This window comes from Equus asinus, chromosome 4 (genome assembly GCF_041296235.1).
Source record: "Equus asinus isolate D_3611 breed Donkey chromosome 4, EquAss-T2T_v2, whole genome shotgun sequence".
In the NCBI taxonomy this organism is placed as follows: domain Eukaryota; kingdom Metazoa; phylum Chordata; class Mammalia; order Perissodactyla; family Equidae; genus Equus; species Equus asinus.
In genome coordinates, this window is record NC_091793.1 from 68788990 (window position 1) to 68809445 (window position 20456).

The 20456-nt window shown below is 53.1% G+C and overlaps 2 protein-coding genes across 2 annotated transcripts in view; one reads left to right on the plus strand and one right to left on the minus strand.

The window, feature by feature from the left end:
* The window catches only part of LOC139045088 (NUAK family SNF1-like kinase 2), a 38789-nt gene extending 19858 nt beyond the window's left edge, over window positions 1-18931 (plus strand). Inside the window, exon 2 of the mRNA XM_070507448.1 lies at window positions 1455-18931. Within this exon, the coding sequence (XP_070363549.1) occupies window positions 13306-13647 (342 nt within the window). The 5' untranslated portion in view covers window positions 1455-13305 and the 3' untranslated portion in view covers window positions 13648-18931. The remainder of the gene's footprint in view (window positions 1-1454) is intronic.
* The window catches only part of LOC123285370 (coiled-coil domain-containing protein 93-like), a 60061-nt gene continuing 55229 nt past the window's right edge, over window positions 15625-20456 (minus strand). The window contains exons 4-5 of the mRNA XM_044769267.2: window positions 18964-19269; window positions 15625-15759 (exon numbers count right to left, since the gene is read on the minus strand). Of these exons, the coding sequence (XP_044625202.2) occupies window positions 19254-19269 (16 nt within the window). The 3' untranslated portion in view covers window positions 15625-15759; window positions 18964-19253. The remainder of the gene's footprint in view (window positions 15760-18963; window positions 19270-20456) is intronic.

Here is a 20456-nt window from a genome sequence, read left to right on the forward strand (position 1 = left end):
TAGAAAGTTTCCATCACCACAGGAAGAACCCCACCCCTCAGCAGTCTCAGCTCCCTCCCTCCCTGCCCCTGGCAGCACTAACCTGCCCTCTGTCTCTGCACTGGGGGCTCTGCACACGCGGGATGAGTGTGATCACAGCACGTGGGCTTTTGCTTCGGGCCTCTTTCACTTAGTGCACTGTCTTCCAGGTCTGTTGCACTGTAGCGTGTCAGCACCTCACTCCTTTGTGTGGTGTTCCCTTGCTGCACAGACCACAACTCGTCTGTCCGTTCATCAGTCAATGGGCATTTGTGTTGTGATTTCTTTTTGGCTGTTACGGATACTGCTGCTGTGAACCCTCAGGGACTTGCTTTGACTTGAACTACGTTATCATTTCTCCTGGGTATGTACATACAAATGGAATTTCTGGGTTGTACGATAATTGCACAGTTTTTGTTTTTCCTTTGTGCTGAGGAAGATCAGCCCTGAGCTAACATCTGTGCCAAAAAGGGGGCAGTTCAGCACCACCTTTTGAAAAAAGGAGAGTCACACTGTTGGGTGGACATGTTTTAAAACCACTCCAGGAGCTCAGGCCACTGCTGGGATAATCCTCGTATTTCACAGCTGTAGGAAATAACATTTAGAGAAAGGGACTCGTCCAAGGTCGCACAGAGAGTAGGGGCAGACATGGGTCACAGCCCAGGTCTCCTGACCACTGGCCGGGAAGCCTTGGCCCACAGCACATCGTAATGGTTCTAGTAATAGCTCAGTGGACGTCTCTGCATTCCAGTCTGTACACATTAACTCATTAACTGCCACAACAACTTACAGGAAAGATACGCTTTACAAATGAGGAAATGGAGGCACAGAGAGGTTAAAGTACCTTGCCCAAAGTCACACAGCTGGTAAGTGGTGGAGCCAGGATTCAAACCTTGGCATTCTGGCCTGCTCCTGAGGCCTCACAGGTGTTCGGGGGGATATGTCACAGGCAGACAGACCAGGGGTCAGTGTGGTGAGAAGAGGAGGTTAGGGAAAGCCTCACTGAGGGGCTGACATTTGATCAAAGATCTGGCCGAGGTGAGGGAGCCACGTGGACATCAGGAAGAGTATTCTAGAAGGGAGGACAAGCAAGAGCAAGGGCAGGAATGGCCTTGGTGTGTGAGAGAAGATGGGGAGGCCGGTCGGCTGGAGTGAGGTGGGCAAGAGGGAGCACGGTGGTAGGAAATGAGGTCGGCTCCTCACAGGGCCTGGCAGGGCCTGGTGTTGGCTGACGGGTGGCCACAGAGAGTGTGAAGCAGAGGAGGATGTGAGCTGATGTGGTCTGGCTGCGGTGTGTGGAGAGCAGACTGGGGGTGAGGACACAGCAGGGGACCACAGCCATTAGGGGGAGGGCTGGTGTGGTTTGGCCCAGGTAGGGGCGGTGGGGGATGGGGAAGGAGCAGATTCTAGATGGTTGATTCTGGATGGTTCTGCAGGTGGAGGCACCAGGACTGGCTGATGGACGAGGTGGTGCAGACACCCAGGGACAGACAGAGAGACAACTCCAGCCAGGTGAGTTTGAGACATCTGTCAGACAGCTGAGCGGATGAGTGAGAAGGCAGGTGGACCTGCCAGTCTCAGGTCTGAGAAGGAGCTGTAGGCTGACTACGGGTGCCTGGTTTCCAGCCCATGTTGATTCTTGTTGGAGCTTGAAACCCTTTTGTTGAAACAGTAACATTTTGAAAACAGCAAGAGAAGAGTGACTCATCACATACAAGGAACCCCGTAACATGATCAGCATAGTTTTCAAGAGAAACCTTGAAAGCCAGGAGAGAGTAAGATGATATGTTTCAGGTGCTGAAGGAAGAAACCTGCCAACCAAGAATACTGTACCTGGCAAAACTGCCCTTTAAAAAAGAAGAAAGACTTTCCCAGAGAAACAAAAATTGAAGGGCTTTGTTACCACTACACCTGCCTTATGAGAAGAACTTCAAGTTGAAATGGTAGGGTGCTAAACAGCAACACAAAAGCATATGAACGTATAAATCTTACCATAAAGGTAAATCTATAGACAAACACGAAACAATGTAATACTGTAGTGGTGGTGCATGAATCACCTTTAACCACGGTATAAAAGTTAAAAGACAAAAGTATCAAGAATAACTATAACTACAAAAATCTGTTAATGGATGCACAACATAAAAGATGTGAATTGTGACATCAACAAGATAAAATGTGTGCCCAGGACCAGATGTCTTCACAAGTGAATTCTACCAAACACTTAAAGAAGAGCTAATACCAATCCTTCTTATACAGTTCAAAAATAGAAGAAGGAACACTTCTGAACTCATTTCAGAATGAGTGAGGCCAGCATTACTGTGACAGCAAGGCCACACAAAAAATTAGAAATAGAACTATCATATGCTCCAGCAATCCCACTCTGGGTATAAACCCAATGGAACTAAAATCAGGATCTCAAAGGATGTCGACACTCCCATGTTCATTGCAGCATTATTCAGGAAAGCCAAGACGTGGAAGCAACCCAAGTGTGTACCAACTGATGAACGGATAAACAAAATGTGATATACACACAACGGAATATTGTTCAGCCTTGAAAAAGGAGATCCTGCCATTTGTAACAACTTGGATGAATCTGGAGGACGTTATGCGAAGTGAAGTCAGTCAGACACAGAAGGACAAATACTACAGAACAGCACTTGCATGAGGAACCTAAAATACTCAAACTCACAGAAGAAGAGAGTAGAGTGGTGGTTGCTGGGGGCTGAGGAAAGGGGAAATGGAGAGGTATCAGTCAAAGGGTACAGTCTCAGTTGGTGAAGACGAGCACGTCCTGGAGAGCTACGGTGCAGCACAGTGCCTCTGGGTAACAGTGCTGGGTGGTGCACTTAAAACTTTGCTCAGAGGGTAAATTGTATGTTAAGTATCTTATCACACACACACATACACACACGCAAAATAATAAATAAAAAGAGTGAAGGAACCTTTTGGAGGTGACAGCTATGTTCACGGCATAGATGGTGGTGATGCTTTCACAGATGAATACTTATCTCCAAAGTCATCAAATTGTGTGTATTAAATATGTACAGCTTTTGCATGTCGATTATACCTCAAGAATATGGTTTTAAAAAAGTAAGAGTGGGTGAAGAGGAAACTGACTTGGTCTAATAGCTGCTGCAGGCCTCGTGGACAAGGTGACTGGGATGCTTTTACACTCCCTGCTGAGTGAGCAAGGCTGGCATAGGATGATATAAACCGTCATTTTGACCATATAACAAAATGGATAGAATGCAAAGTCCGGAAGGAAACATGCAAAAATATCACAGTGATGACCCCCAGGTGGTGGCATTACAGATGATTTCTACTTGTTTTTCTTAAGCGTTCCTGTATTATTGTCACACAAGACAAACAAAGGTGATTTCAAAATCCGAACTTGTGCCAGTCACAGTGATTAGTTGCAGAGGACAGAACACTCTTTCTGGTTCGAGCAGAGGGGAATCTGTTCATGGGTGCTAGGACTGAGATGCCAGGACCACCAGGGGACCAAGCTTGGATGCCCCATGGCCACGGACAACACTAACAGTCACCTGGACAATCAGTAAGCCCGCCCTCGACTGTTGCCGTGGAAACCCCACTGCCTGTGATGCTCAGGCCCAGACACTGGAGCATGCTGCTGTGGGAGAACCGGACCCTCTGTCCCCTGCCAGCCAGGAGCCCCATCCTCCATCACCTTGGGGGGCTCGCTTCCACCTTTTAAATCTCGGGCAGGCATCTGTCCAGAGGAGCTGAGGCCACTGGCAGAACCCTGGCTGCAAGGGAGTCAGGGAGAAGTTTTTTCCAGACTCCCATGCAGCGAAGCACAGAAGGAGGGGTGGGCATATGTGCTGAGTGAGTCAGCTTGCAGGGTCCACCAGAGGTGTGAAATAAGAGTGACAAAAATGATCACTTGCACCCTTGACCTTCTGAAGGCCACGTGAAGGCTGTTATCCATTGTGCTATAATGAGGACAGCAGGAAGCTCTCTCTTAGTCCTGGGAGCACTGGCTCTCAGAGCCCCTCGCCCTAGCCTCCACAGTGCACACTGGCCTGACTCCCACTCACCAGCACTTCTCTGCCTGGGGACTTTCCTTATTGCTGGAGACACCTTGGGCCCCTGGGTGATAGGCTCAAGTATAGAGACTTGCTGTCCTCTAGGAGCACCTTCAGCCAGTACCCCAGCTACCTCACCCCTTGGGTGGGAGAGCTTTGAGTGGCATGCTCTGCCCCGGCTGCCAGGGCTCCTTGGTGGGCCAAGCTCCTGTTGCCCACAGCAGTGGGTGTCCAGACTGGGGGCTCGCATAGTGGCTGGGCAGCTCGATAGGAGCCGTTACTAGCTGTGCTCTCTTTCCTCTCTCCCTTCCCTACCCTTCTGCCTTTGCCTCCTGGATAAACTCCTGCTCCAGAATCCTTCTCTCCACGTCTGCGTCTGGCACCGCACAAGCTGAGGCCTCCGTGGCCTAAGCATGTGCACATGTAAAGCCTCGTCCCGGCTCTGGAAGTCCTGCTGGGGACAGTCCCCTGGGCTGTGAGTTAACAGGTGTGAGGCTGCTTCTGTGACCTTGCATCTGCTCACTCGTTTGGAAAGTCATCCTGTTCCTGGTTCTCATCCTCGTGGGCAGGAACCCAGAGGGCTCCAGGATGCTCTCAGCTGCCCAGTGCCTCCCCTCCCTGCACCCCCCCCCCCCCCAGTGCTGAGGCCAGGACCACGTGTTCACATAGGTGTCATCCACCTGAGAGTTCTGCCCAGCCCCTCTCTGCCTCTTGTCCCCACATCATTTGGTGTTCCTTCGGCCCTGGGACTGGTGATAATGCTCCATAGTATTCAAGGACATCCTCTGAATCTGCCACCTTTGGTTTAAATGGGACTCTGCCGTGTGTTGCTGTTAGTATGTGAGGCTGGGGCCAGCTTTGTCCTGGGTTCACAGAACCAACAGTCTCCTGGAGCCTGCTCTGCTTGGTGCACGAGGATGCTGGCTCTGGTGCATGGGGGCAGGTCATATACTTCAGACATCAGCTGCTCTCCTTAACTGCAGGTCTGCCCCTGAGCAGTGGCCCACGGCCTAGCGGCAGGGAGCTCACATTCTCATCTTACACCTTAAGTCAGGAGTGAGAGAAGCAGCTTTACTGATCAACTACTCTGCGCCAGGCACGTACCTTGTCTCCTTACAGCATTCTTGGGAGCTAATAGTTACTATCATCCTCAATCCACAGATGAGGAAACTGAGGCTCCTACAGGTTGGGTGACTCAGAGGTCCCTTGGGGCTGGGGCTGGGGCCAGGAGGGTCTGACTCTGGGCCTGTGCTTGTTCCCTGGTGTGTTCCACCTATCAGACACAGGACATCAGAGCAGTAGGGTTCCTGGTCTGCTGCATTGCTGCACCTCGGCCATTTGTCAAGGAGCCTCTGTGCTGTCGTGGCACTGGGAACCTACAGTGAACCTACACATCCCTTGTCCTCACGGGGGCTTCCTTCTAACAAGGAAGGCAGAGACGGTAATCAGACACAAGTAAGACGGCTTCAGGGGCCCTGAGTGAAGGCTGCCATGCAGGGGACAGTGGAGAGGCTCTGAGGAGGAGTCTGTCTCCTGTTGGGTGACAAACAACCCCGAAACTGAGCAGCCCACATCAGCAAATGTTTATTTTCTGGTCTCTGTGGGTCAGGAGCCCAGGGGCAGCACGGCTGGGTGGCTGACTCAGGGGCTCTCAAGAGGTCAGTTGGGATGTCAGCTGGGGCCGCATCGTCCCAGGGTTGGAAATCTACCTGTAAGCTCCCGGGTGCGGCTGGTGGCAGGAGGCATCAGGTCCTCACCACATGGGCCTCTCCACAGGGCTGCTCACAGGCAGGGCAGCTGGCTTCCCTGGGGAGAGATGGAGATGGGGGTACGCACATGCACACACACGCCCAGCCTGCTTTACTCCTGTACGGCTGGGATAAAAGGAAAACAAAACGAGGACAAGCACCCTCTCCTGCTCTTCCCAGGCCGCCCTTCCTCCCTGTGTGGGGTCTGCTTTCCTTCAGGCTTCTTGAGAATGGCCTTGGAGAGTCATCCAGCTGACAGAGAGCTGTCTGCACCTTGTCCCTGTCCCCTGGGGCGAAGAGACAGCATGAGTTTCTGCTGGCCATACTGGTCTTCCATCACCTGCCAGCAGAGGGCACAGTGTGGTGGGCACCGGTGCCCACTTGGAATTGCTGGACAGGACTCTAGTGTCCTTCTAGAACAAGGGGTTTCCATTCAGGCAGCTGGAGCACACGTTACTGGGAACTCCCTGCTTCGGGTCTTATTTGCTGCTGGCTAGAGTGCCGGGTGGGGGAGGTTGGGCGCTGCCAGGGGAGTCCACCTGCGACAACGGGCCTGGACGTGCGAGGAGCAAAGGGAAGGCTCTCTGCTCCTTTTGAAAATAATAATCCATCAATTTGTGGACACTCATTTTTTCCATTTTAAAATTGTGACTTAAACACAGAAAAGATACACACAAAATATCTATTCATGCATATGCATATGTGTGCATGTATGCAGTTTAAAGGTGCATGTAGTATAGATGTCTGCATTCTCCACCCACGTCAGTAGATGGGACATTTCCAGCAGTCCAAAAGCCCTTGTGTCCCTCCTGACAACGGCCCCTCTCCCTGGGGTGACAGGTGCCCTGACTATTGTGACAGTCGTGGTCCCTGCTCAGCCTCATAGCCTCACTCCCCAGCGGGCACCCTTAGCTGAGGCATTGAGTTTTGCCCATTTTCCTTCATTAAGTGGATTGTGATGCACACCCTGTTTGGGGACTGGTTACCTGGGCAACTCACCCGGCTGCTGGTAGCAGCCAGGGTGCATGCATTCCCGCGGCTGTTTAGTGTCCCTTGCATGGATGGGCCACATTCACTCACTGTCCCAGTGAGACACGCGGGCCTATTCCAGCTCAGGGCTCTGGGCCGGGTCCCACACTTCACTGGCCTTTATTCCTGGGAACAGAACTCCTGGGTCCAAAGGCGCTCTGCCCTTCCTGGGCAGTACCACTGTCTTCTCTGAAATGGAGCATGTGTGTACAGGTCCTGGGCTGAGTTCAGGCAGGGACAGCATCCTCCAGGAGGATCAGCTGCAGACTGGCCTGGGTGGTGGGAAGGGGCCAACTGCTCAGAGAGGGATGACCGGGGATGCCTGGCCCAGGGTGTGGAGGGCGGTCAGTGGTGTCCCTGCAGAGACGTGGCTGCTGAGAGGGGTGATGGCAGGTGTTAGCTACGTGGAGCAACCCGGCAGGAGGAGGTGGGTACAGGGCGTTGAGGCTGGGGGCATCCCTCAGCTCGGCGCCGCAACAGAGTGCTATAGACAGGGCCGCATGAACAACAGTTCATTTTCCCACAGTTCTGGAGGCTGTAAGCCCCAGATCAATGTCTGGCACGGTGGGTTCCCGGGAGGACCCCTCCTCCTGGCTGGCGCCTTCTCCCCACGTCCTCATGTGGCAGAGAGAGAGCTCTCGTCTCCCTTCCTCTTGTCAGGGCACTGGTCCTACTGAATTATGGCCCCAACCTTATGGCCTCATTTAGCCTTCAGCACCTCCTCACAGGCCCTGTCTCCAGAGACAGCCACACTGGGGGTTTGGGCTTCAACACAGGAATTTGCGGGGGTGGGTGGGGGACACATTCAGTCTGTAACAAGGGGTGAGGGGCCTCTGAGGAACTGGAGTGTGCATGGAGCAATGGGCGAGGGGTGTTGTGGTCATCTGTCGTTGTGTAACAAACCACCCCCAAACTGAGTGGTTTAAAATGAGAATCACCTATTCACTCAGGATTTCAGTTTGGGCCCGGCCCTGGGGGACAGCTCCTCTCTGCTCTCTGTGACATCAGCTGAGGCCTTGCTCACAAAGCTGGCAAGCTGGTGCTGGCTGACAGCTGGGAGCACAGTGGAGCTCGTGGCCCGGGGGACCTTGGTCATCCTGCGTGTGGCCGAGTGGGCTTCCTCTCAGCGTCATGGCTGGTTCCAAAGAGTGAGAAAGTGACACTTGCCAGTCGTTTTCAAGGTTAGGCCTGAACCTGGCTGGAGTGTCATTCCTGCCATCGTAGAAGTCACAGAGTCCAGGTACAGCTACTGGCCATTCCTACCACAGACCTCGTCTTTTGGGGGGTTTTTTGAATAAAACTGATATATATTTAAGGTGTATGATGTGCTTTGCTACTTGGATACATAGTGAAATGGTTTCTACAATACAGCTAATATGCCCACCTCCTCACATACTTGTTTTTTTTTTCTTGGTGCAAGCACCTAAAATCTATTCTCAGCGAATTTCCCGTGTATGAGACGGCCTCGTTAACTGTAGTCATCCTGCGTGCTGCACGTTAGATCTCTAGATTGACTCATCCTACTAACGGCAGTTTGCGCCCTTTGACCTCCCCCCACCCCATTTCCCCAGCACCTGCCCCTGGTGACCACACATACCTCGGGAAATGCGCCACCTTTTATGCTGGCATCACCTCCTGGGCTAAATATCTTGTCCTTGAAGCACATATTGCGCAGCTCTTTCCCCAAGCCAGAACAACCCCAGACAGTTAAGACACGGGGCGAGAGCACACCACCGCTGGGAGAGTCGGGGCCAGCTGTCCCAAACGCTGGGCCCCCCTCTGTGGCCAGTGCAAGGGCTCTCCACGGCTGGAGTTGCAGTGGAGTGTGTGCCTTTTTCTGGGGTGGGGTCCCTGGCTTTGATCAGATGCTCTATGGGGCTCTCACCCAGAGAAGGGGTGACATGATCATGACCACGGGTCTGATCACGGCTCTGCAGTGTGGCTGTGAGAGGAGGACAGTCTGTCCACCCTTGCCGAGCCCACCTCACAGGAGCCATGGTGCATCACATGCCTGCTCCCCACCGGCCACTCAGCAGGAGGCCAGGAGTGAAGGTATCCAAATTCACTCACATTTGTGTTTTCTTTTCCCAACTTTTTCTTGTGGAAAACTTCTGATATACACAAAAGCAGACAATACAGTATAATGACCACCCTTTCCCACGTGCCCGACTTCTACAATTACCAGCTCTTAGCCTCTCATGTCATCTGTCCCGCCTCCTCTGTCCCCCTTTCATATTATTTTTCTCAATTTTTTTATAGACTAGCACACTCACTGAAAAGTGCTTGTGTCCTAAGTGTGCGCAGGGTGAGTTTGCACACTGTGAGCTCACTGGTTAGGATCCTAGTACCCACTTCTGATGTGTGTGTAGGGGGAAGTGTTCCCACCCCACCTGCAATTCCCTGGCCCCTGACAATTCCCTGACAGTTCACCTCGGTTCCGACCCTCTCCACTGGAGCCAGCATCACATTCCACAGCCCGAGGGCTCGGTCCCACCAGACGGCCTCCACTTCAGATGCCAGTCACAAGCCCAGGTTGTCACCTGTGCTTCTGACCAACAAGATATAAATCAGAGGTCAGTATGACCTCCTCTTTGGGCTCCATTAATTTGCTAGAGTGGCTCACAGGACTCAGGAAACCCATTTACTCACTAGATTACTGGTTTATTACATAAGATATGAAGATATAACTCAACTAGGCGAAGATACACATGGCGAGGTCCCTGACAAAGGAGCTTCTGTCCTCGTGGAGTCTGGGGCCTGGCAGGTGGCCCATGGAAGCGTGCTAGTTCCTCACCTGCAAGTGCTCTGAACCTCTTTTGGGTTTGAGGTTTTTAAGAGGGTTCATTATTTAGGCATGATGGATTAGCTCATTGACCTTTGGTGATGGGGTCAACTGCAAGCCCCTCACCCCTCCACGGAAATCGGGGGGGTGAGACTGAAAGTTCCAACCCTCTGATCATGGTTGGTTCCTCCAGCAACCAGCTCTCACTGTTAGGGGCTTAAAAAGTCACCTCATGAACAGAGAACCAGTTGTGGTAGACTGGGCCTTATCATGAATAACAAGACACCCATTTCACCTTTGTGCTCTGAAGCAATTTCAGGAGTGGAGGACCAGAGACCCAATATTACAACCAAATATGCTTCCATTGCTCTTGTCTCTCCAGAAATGCAAAGGGCTTTGGGAGCTGTAAGCCAGGAACCAGAGAGGCAGACCAAAGATATAGAAGAAGTATATTTTGGTCATCTGAGTGACCAAATGTTGATTTCTCTTTAGTCTCCATATCACATCTGGGTAGCCAGTCCTTGGATCAGGAGCCAAATATTATCAGCACTCACAAGCCACTGTGGCCCCTTCTGTCACTGCCCTCAAGTAACCTCTGTTCTGACTTCTAACATGACAGACTGAGGCTGGTTTGCTCGCTGGCTGCTGAGGCGGTGACAGGAGCATGGCATAGCAGGCGGTAGGTGGAGTGGGTTGAGTTGGCAAACCTGGGTTCAAAATGTGCCTCAGTGCTGGCTGGTCATGTGACTGTGGCAGTTACACAGCCTCCAGGAGCCTCAGTCCCTCTTTTATGCAGCAAGGACCACGCTGGACCTACCAGGTTGCTGTGAAAATCATTAGTAACATGCACCAGGCCCAGCCCAGGGCTTGGCACGTGAGGAGTGGCACTGAGCATCACTGTCATTGGTGTTATTTCCATTTTTGCACTTGTGGTGAGATGGCAGGTGGCCTGTGGCCCTGGCAGACCTTGTGTAGCTGTGGCGAGAGCTGTGGACAGCCAGAGCCTTCGAGACAGCTGACAACTGCTTTATGGCATCCCAGAGAAATCATCCTGCACCTGACTGTCAATTAGCTCAAAAGGCAACCTGAGGGATCGGCCCCTTGGCCAAGTGGTTAAGTTCGCGTGCTCTGCTGCGGCGGCCCAAGGTTTCGCTGGTTCGGATCCTGGGCGTGGACATGGCACTGCTCGTCAGGCCACGCTGAGGCAGCATCCCACGTGCCACAACTAGAAGGACCCACGACTAAAATATACAACTACGTGCCTGGGGTATTTGGGGAGAAAAGGCAGAAATAAAAAAAAAAAAAGATTGGCAACAGTTGTTGGCTCAGGTGCTAATCTTTAAAAAAAGAAAGAAATAAAAAAAGTGAAGAAAAACACCCCACTACCTGAGTAACACTGTCACTGACACAGCAGACACAGGACGGGGCACAGGGTGGTCTCCTGTGATCAGCAGAGGCGGTTCTGTGGAGAAGCCGTCCCCAGGGCTTTCTGTGCTGACGGGGCCGTGCAGGTAGTTTGTGCAGTTACTGAAATGGCAATCTAATTCCCTTCTCATTTTCCTTCATGTATATTCTACAGATCTTTGTGGTTACCATGGGATTACACTTAACATCTTAAAGTTAGAACACTCGAATGTCAATTTATACCAGCTCAACTTCAGTAACATGCGAAACTCAGCTCCTATAGAGCTCAGACTCCACCCCATTTCAGTTCTTTTTTTTTAAGATTTTATTTTTTTCCTTTTTCTCCCCAAAGCCCCCCGGAATATTGTTGTATATTCTCCATTGTGGGTCCTTCTAGTTGTGGCACGTGGGACGCTGCCTCAGTGTGGTTTGATGAGCAATGCCATGTCCACGCCCAGGATTCGAACCAACGAAACACTGGGCCACCTGCAGCAGAGCACGCAAACTTAACCACGAGGCCACGAGGCCAGGCCCCCATTTCAGTTCTTAATGTCACAAAATTACATCTTTAGGCACTGAGAGTCCAAAAACAGATACTAAGAATTGGGGTTTTTAATATTTTAGTCTTTTAAATGTAGAAAACAAAACATGGAGCTACAAACCAAGTTACAACAGTACCAGCTTTTATAATCATCCACATACTTACTTTGACCAGAGGCCTTTATTTCTGCATAAGTCGTCGAGTTCCCGTCCAGCGTCCTTTCCTTTCAGCCTGAAGGACTCCCCTTGCTGGAGGCAGGTCTGGCTTACAGCACTCTCTCAGCCGTGGGTTCTATGGGAATGTCTTAATTCCTCCCTCATGTTTTAAGGACAGTTCTGCCAGATATAGGATTCTTGGTTGGATTCTTTTTTCCTTCTGCACTTTGAGTACGTCAGCCCATGCCCTCTGGCCTCCAAGGTTTCTGGTGAGAAATCAGCTCCTGATCTAACTGGGGAAAATAGGAGGAAAGCTCTCTTCCTCTCAGCTCTGTGAACGTTAATGATGTCCCTTCGCATGTCTTATGCAACAGAACGTCTTCCTATAGGAATATCCTTTAAGTTGTAGGATCACTTTGAGACTAATGAGAGTTTAAAGAAAAGAAGTTGAGTATTTTAAGTGTAGATATGTTGACGTCTTTAACAGCCAAAAATTATGAGATTTTTAAATTAGAAATGAAAAGGCCACTGAAGCATCTTACAGATTTTAATTTCTAATAAAGTAAATATCACTAATATCCCAAATAAAACAAAAATCTCTTTGGGGTCCCTTTGTTTCAGAGTAAAGGGATCTTGAGACCAAAAAGTGAGCCAACCACTATAGTTCATCCCCAGCCACGCCTGTGCATTTCCTGCTCTCACCTCATAAGGAGCCGCTGTGACGGAATTTACGAAAACCTACATAAGCCTCTGGCCCGTCCTACATTTTTGGTAGTTATAGCCCAGGAAGCTGATTTTGGTGACCTGAGGAATCCACCGCAGTTAGTTTTCTCCTTTGGTTTTTTAGCCCTTGATTTTGTTTATTTTTTATTTACTGCTTTTTTGGTTTTTAAATTTTTCATTCTTTTGTTTTTTATTTTCCTTTGTTCTCCTCATTTTTAAATTTTTTCTCATTATTCTTTTTATTTTTCACACTTTTTTTCCTTTTCTCAGTTTCTTTTTGTTCTTTTCTCATTTTTTACTTTTCCTTGTTTTTAAAAAACTTTTTAGTATTGTTAGTAAAGTTAGTACAGTTAGTATAGTTAGTATTGTTGGTGTAGTTTGTACAGCTAGCTTCTTTGGTATAGTTAGTGTTACTCATTAGCGTAGTTAGGAAGCATAGGTGGCCTCGTTACTATTGTTAGTCAGTATTAGCATACTGTCATTTTGTTTGTTAGTGTAGTTAGTATGCATAGTTAGCATCGTTAGTTAGTGTTATCAGTTAGTGTAGTTAACAGGTCACCATGCTTCCAGGCCTAGCGGCCACCTCTGCTGGCAGGAAGATCTGTCTTCGCGATTACAAGCTCCTCAGGACCATTGGGGAGGGCTCCTGCGCCAAGGTGAAGCTGGCCCTGCACATCACGACCAGGACCAAGGTGGCCGTGAAAATGATCCCAAAGCAGGAGCAAAGCTCCTCCAGTGCCAAGAGACTTCTCTGTGAAGTGCACAGTTTGAGGACCTTGAGTCACCCCCACATTGTAAAGCTGCTAGAGGTGATTGACGGCGAGGAGACTCTGTTACAGAATACGTCAGAGGAGGCGACATGCTGGACCACCTGTTGCAGCACGGCCCCCTGACGGAGGAGGAGGCCCGTGGCCCGTCCCGGCAGCTCGTCTCGGCTCTCCAGTACTGCCACCTCAAGGGCATCGTGCACCGGGACCTGAAGCTGGAGAACGTGCTCCTGGACCCGGAGGGGAACGCGAAGCTGGCCAACTTCGGCCTCAGCAGTGTGGTCCCTGGCCGGCCACTGAGCACCTACTGCGGCACCCCCTGCTACACGGCCCCGGAGGTCCTGCGGCGGCAGCCCTACAACGGCCCTCCAGACGACCTCTGGAGCCTCGGCCTGCTGCTCCATGTCATGCTCACCGGGTCCCCGCCGTTCTAGGGAGAGGACTTCAGCGATGTGCGGCAAAGAGTGCTTAGGGGGGCCTACTCGGTGCCCCAGTTCCTATCACAGGAATGCGTCCAACTGCTTAGAGGCCTGATGACCGTCAACCCCAGAAAGAGGAAGACCTTGGAGGAGGTGATGGGGGACCCATGGGTCAATCAGGGCCGGCCAAGGCTGAGGCCATATAGGGAGCTACCTGAAAACAAGAGGGACTCTGGGTGACAGAGGCAATGATGAAAATGGGTTTTCAGTGGAACCAAATCCAGCAGTCTCTCAAAAGACAAAGGTATGACAATACCATGGCCCTGTTCCTGATCCTTTAGTCTCAGAAGCCCCAGGGGCATGGCGATGCCAGCACCGGGAGGTCCCTCCCCTCCGCCGAGGCCAGCAGCTGTGGTGCTTTGCCACCCTGCACTGCGCAGCTGAGGGCCTCGGCACGCCCCGGAAGACGCGGTGGCAGTGAGCCCTTTCTGCCCACCTGGCTCCGTGAAGCTGGCTGTCAGCGGCCTGAGGAGAAGCAGGAGTCAGGACTGAAGTCCACAGAGCCTCCTGGCGCCCTGCCCTGCCTGGACTCGGGTGCCACCACCCCCAGTCCAACCTCCCCATGGGTCCCCAGGGCCGTCCCCTCCTCCCACAGTGCCGGCACCAGCAGTGGGGCCTGGGAGGGAAGCTGACAAGGAGACTCCCAGCAGGCTGGCCAGCCCGGTAGGGCGACCCCGGCCTCCCCCTCGGGCCGCAGCCAGGGCCAGGGCGGCACCGCTGGGAGGCTGCTCAAGGCCCTCTGAGGCCTGTGCTGCTGCCTGCCCAGCAGGACCTGGCAGGTCCCAACCCACTGCGGGCGATCGGACCGCCCCCATGCGTTTACATGGAGACGAGACGCGGAATCTGGAGCCGGCCTGCAAGGTGGGGCTTCAGCCCAAGGTGGACACCTTCCGCTGTGAGTGGGGGCTGGACAAGAAAGACATGTGTGTGTGCACGGATGTGCAGGCGAGAAGCCTCGGTCCAGCACCTGGCGGAGCTGTGCCAACTGCAGCAGCACTCTCTACAGGGATTCAACTTCGAAGGGACCTGGTACCTCCATGGCCTAAGAAGCATCGTGTCCAAAACACTCGGTGAAGCTAGAGGATGGCCTGGAGGCGCCTGGGGTCACGTGGAGAGGCCACCCTCGCTGCAGGTCTGCCCCTCGGCCTCACTGAGGTGAAACCTCAAAGCCTGGACTGCTTTCCTGGGGGCAGAACTTCCCTCCCCATCCTCCCCGTCTCTTCTTCCATGTTTATGGGAGGACGGACAGCTCTTGGAAAGTCCTTGGTTTTCCAAGTCTTGTAATAAACTTGATGCTCCAGAAAGCTGTGTTACCATATGCTGCTTTGCACCCTCCTTATGCAGAGCTGGGGCTGTGCGTGCTCCAGCTTGAGACGCGCGTAGGGATGTAGAACGTGGAGGTGATCAGAACAATTAAGTGGAGAAGTGACTCAGAATTATTGTGGTAAATCTCATAGCAACGAATGCAGTTCTGAAGGGAAAAGACTGGGAGCCGTGTTGCAGGGCAGAAAGGCAACAACTGCTGCTAAAACTAGCTAACGTTTTCAGCAGGAGCATAGGAAACTTTGATCCTGTGGCCTTTATGACTACAACCAAGAGGTCCAGAACAGGGTACCTGAGTCCCATGAGCCAGCCTGCTGCAGGGGCAGACAAGCAGCACAGGTTTGGGACCCCAAAGGGGCCTCAGGTCACTTCCACGTGCAGCTGAGTTTTCTGACTGTAACACAGGAGTTGGGCCTGTCCACTGGGACGATGTCTCCTTTTCATGAGTGGTGCGGAGTGGTCCCTGTGGGAGTGCTGACCCAGGTGTGGGCTGCTCACCCAGCTCCACATCCAATGGAGCTCCATGGGAAGCCAGACATCCTAGGGTCCAGAGGGAGGGTTGTGTATCAGGGAGCTTCCGCAGGGGGTCCTCAGAAGCCTGAGGATGTCCAGGAGGCCACTGGCTGCTGCTCGCAAGGCAGGTGGCATTGTGTGTGGAGTCTTTCCACCTGCTCACAAGATGGCCCAGGATGGTCCCAGCATGTGAGCAGGCAGAGATTTTCCTTCACCCACGGAGAGCAGGGCCTGGGGAAGCAAGAAAGGGCTGGGGATGGGCTGAGAGTCTTGTCGCTCCCCCTTCAGGTGCCCCATTGTGGTTTTCTCTATGCCAAACAGCCCAGCGTGTGGTCCTCCAATGTTGCTCTCCTGGCATCTGTCCAGGGCTCCCATTCCCCTCAGGGCCAGTCCCACTGCCTGAGTGGGCTTTTGGGACCCTCTGTGACCTGTCCGCCTGCAGACCTTTGCACTCCTACCCTATCCTTGCACTTTACTCACACTGAATTGTTCAGTTTCCACAAATCCTCTGCCCATGAAGCTTACCCTCTGTGAAGCATGCATGCCGGGCACCTGGCCAGACCCCATCGGGCTCCCTGAGGTGAACCACACATGCATGAAGAGCACGGCCCAGCTGGGAAGAGAAGACGGGGACCCAACTAGAGTACAGTCCACTGTTCCAGGGGCAGAGGCAGGACGTGCCCAGCACAGCACACGCTCACCCCCTGCTGGCAGCATCGGGACAGTGTCTAAAAGGAGGTGGCATCTAGCGGGGCCTGATGCCTGGCTCTGACCACAGGAATCGGAGAGGAGGCGTTCCAGACAGAAGGAGGCTGCAGTGGCAGGCACATACAAGACAGAGGCGGGTGCGAGGCTGGGGAGGGGGCTGGACCAGCACCCCTTGTTTCTGGGACCACTCCCATGGTGCACTGTGCTCTGCATCTCCGAACTTACATATCCTCCATCTCAGGCCTGGAAAGCAGTCAGCTCTGATAGTGACATGTTCTGCTAATGAGGCTTTCTCCTTCTCTTCTGAAAGCTTGGGCCCTGGCTGGCTGGCCAGCATCTGCCTCTCAGCTCCCTCGTTAGTCCAAGCTCAGTTCCACAGAAAGGGCCCAGGGTCTGGTCCTAAGGAGCAGGGGATCACGAGCAGGGAACAACGTGCTTGGCCTCCAGTGGAGAAGACACCTCTGGCTGCACATGCACAGAGAACTGGAGTAGGTGTGGGGCCCCATCAGGGGTTTGCCAGCACATCTACCGAACACCCACGCCAGCCTGGGATTTTCAGCTGGTTCCTGATTTATGAATTAGTTAATGCAATTGGTCTGATGGACCATTTTTCACAAAACATGAACTCAGGGTAGGGAGTGGTGGCGTGGTGGGAGGAAACATTAACAGGGGTGTGGCAGAGAGGTCCGGGTGGCTCCCAATGGCATCGTCCACTTCTCAGAGCAACTGAACCCCTGACTCCTAGCTGGGCATGTGGCCACCCAGGATCACAGACTTCCCAGCCTCCTCTGCAGCGGGCTGGGCCTGGAACCCAGCTCTCCCTCAGGATGGGAAGGGAAGTGACTTGTGCAGCTTCCAAATATTTCCCAGGAGAGAGAAGCAGGCCCTTCTTTCTGCTTCTCCCTCTTTCTGCTGCCGGGAGCACGAGCTCTGAGGCTGGAGCTCTGTCCTGACCACACGGATGAGGGCAGCTCCTCTGGGATGACAGGGCAATGGGGACAGGAGCCTCCTGGAGCAACACTGCCAGACCAGTGCCAACCGTCTGCCTCCAGACTGAGCGTGGGAGAGGGGCCAGCTCTGTGTGCCACTCTGCTGTGGGCCTTTGTTACAGCAGCTGGACCATGTCCTGACCATCCTGGCCGTCTTGAAGGGGACTTTCTGGGGGTCTCCCTTGGGTCCGGCTGTGCCCAGGGCCACAGCTGTCTGCAATGTTCAGCCCTCCTTTCCATGGAGTGACAGCCAAGCTCAGCTCCAACCCACTCCCCTCTCGGGGCACTTCCCTGGAAATCTGATGCGTGACTGTTGAGCTCCCAAGGAAACAAGTCTGGATCTGGTGTCCCCCAGGGCGTCCCCTTGTTCTGTGCTCCCACACTGTGCACCCCGACTCTCTCCCAAACATGCCCCTTGTTCTGAAATAGGCCAGGCTGACTCTCTCCCTGCTGATATCTGCAGATTCTCGTTACCTGCCTCAGGGAACAGGCCCCCTCACTCGTGGTGTAACTGGATTATTGCTGGAAAGATGAGTTTGGAACTGAGGAGTTCTCTGCTAAACTGACAAGTTTAAAAGCTGATTTTGCAAAACCAACCAAGCTCCAGGCACAGTGGGCAGGCAGAGCCTGGGACTCGGTCAAGCCCTGGCCTGAGCCCGACGTCTGGGAGACAGACGTTCGGGACGTCCCAGGGGTCTGGTCTTGTCCATGTAATTCCTGATGTGCCCTCCACTTTTACGGAGGCTCCAATCTGATGGGAAAAAGGAGCTCTAGTTTATATTAAAATATTAAACTTGTCGAAGATACTGTAACAGGGTACACCGTTCCTTTGTTTACGCTGAGTGTCTGCAAAGGGTCTGGGAGGGCTGGTTCCACTCAGGATGTAATAATGGAACATTTGAGGTTCAGTAAGGCCAACAGACCAGGAGACGATGCCATTGAAAAGGTAGTTGGTTACTCACAGCTCCCTGAGGAGGGGCACGCAGGGCCACACAGGGAAGCCCAAGAGTAGTCAGGAGGCAGAGGGAGCGGGGACACTGCGGGCAGGAGCCTGTCCTGTGGTTTCTGCAGGAAGGAACAGCGAGGCAGGGTGAGCAGGCTCCGAACTGGCTGGTCTGAATAACTTCACAGGCTCTGGGGCACGGGGCTGCCACCGTTGTCTGGTACCCACCCTGGGGGACGAGGGCAGGGGATAGCGGCCCGGAGTATGCGTGTCCAATAGAGGAGCTGGTTGGGGTGTGGACGGACACTGGATTGTTTGGTTTGTATTTCAAAAGCGGGCCCAAGAAGGAGTGCTCTTCCTGGGGGTGGGGGGTGGGGGTGACGAGGGAGGCAGGAGGCCGAATGGATAGGATTCAGAACACGGCGTGTCCCCCATATGCACACAGGACAGACGTTAAAGCATCAGGTTACAGAAGCTAGAAACATGGTCCAGACAAGGGCTCAGCTCAAATGTCACCTCCTCAGAGGAGCCTTCCCTGCTTGCTCCGTCTACAATGACAGCTGCCCCACCCCAGTCTCCCTGCCATCACCTACTTCAATCCCCTCACAGCGTTCAGGGCCCGGCCCCTTGCTCAGCACCCCCCCGTGACTCCCCACCCAGAGGAAGGTCCTCACAGGAGCTCCCATGCCCTGCACCATCTGGGCCTCCACCTCTCTCGTCTCCTCCCACCACTGCCCCCATCCCCATCCTGGTCCCCGGCCCTGCTTTTCCTCTGTGGCCCTGCTGCCTTCTAACCTGCTGTGCTCTGCTCACTGTTTGTCCCTCTGAGACGTCGGCTCCACGGGGGCGGCAGAATTTGTCTCCTTCACGACCATCGTGCCTACAGCGCAAGTCAGGGCCGGGCACAGAGCTGGGCTCCATGGATAGTGAAGGAGCTGACGGCGCTTAGCACTCCTGGAAGCGTGCTCCTGTGTGGTCTGCAGGGTTCACTCACCCAGCTCATGTCACTGAGGCCCTGCTGCTGCTGGGCCGGCTCTGGACACCAGGCACAGTGCAGCAGGAGAAGCAGGCAGAGCTCTCCATTCTCATTCAGCTGACAGCCTAGTTGGGAGACAGAGAAAAAAGAAGGAAAATATATACAATGTCAGGCGGGCATGTGTACCATGGAGAAAAATGAAGTCAAGGAGAATGTTTAAGCAAATTCCCGAGGGTGTACAGGGAGCAAGCAATGCAGAGGGTAGAGTGTTCCAGGCTGGGAGACTAGCAAGTGCAAAGGCCCTGAGGCCACAGTGGGCTGCATGTTTGAAAGTCTTTGTTATTAGTGTGGATGCTTACTTTCATCTTGAGTCTGTATTTCACTTTTGTTTGTGATCCTTGGCTTCACCTTTCTAGCTAATTAACCTGAGTTCAGCAAATTCTAACCTATTCTATGATTTAAAGGACAAATAGGTGAATTTGGGTGAAGTTAATACGTGTTCACTGAATGACCCCACTGGGCTCAGCCTTGTGAGGCACCCAGAGGCTGTGAAATCAACACAGCAGTCTCCACCTTGATGACCCCATTAACGAACATCCTCACCATCCTCCAGCCCCTCCACTGCCCCTCTGCTCCACCTCGTGTGGGTCTCGAGGTCCAACGCTGACCCTCTGTTGCGCCTTAACCCCCATATCCAGCTCCTCCTAGACTTCTCTGTCTGGGTGTCCCTGAGCTTTCTGAAGTCACTTTGTCCCAAATGGAGTTCAGCTCTCGCCCCACGTCTGCTTCCTCTCCATGAAGCCCCTTGGGTGAGGGAGCCCCCACCAGCGGACTCCTCCACCCCCAGAGAAGTGCTCTCCTGATCCCTCCTGCCAATGCATCCCACCCTCTTGATCTGCCACCTCAGGAACCCTGGGACCCTCTCCCTCCCGTCTTCAGCCTTGGGCTGCACACTCCTCCTTTTCACAAACCCCCAAGAGGCTGGTATACTTACACACGGGGACACGGAGGTGACATAGGTGGGTGTAGGTGGGAATGGCAAGCAGCATCCCAGAGCAGAGGGCAGACCAGAGCTCCTCAGCAGACAGAGCATGGCTGTTGTGGCATCAGGACGGCCATAAAGGGGTCGAGGTGGCCACCGCACAGCAGCTCCCCACCATTCCCCAGGTGCCCTGTGTCTCAGCCTCGGCTTGGGCTGGCTGCCCCTCCTTCTGTCTGTTAGGTAGGTGCCTGTTCATTCGTTCACTCACTCATTCGCTCATCATGTGTTTGGTTCCTGCTTGGTGCCAGGCCCTGGCTAGATGATGGCTCA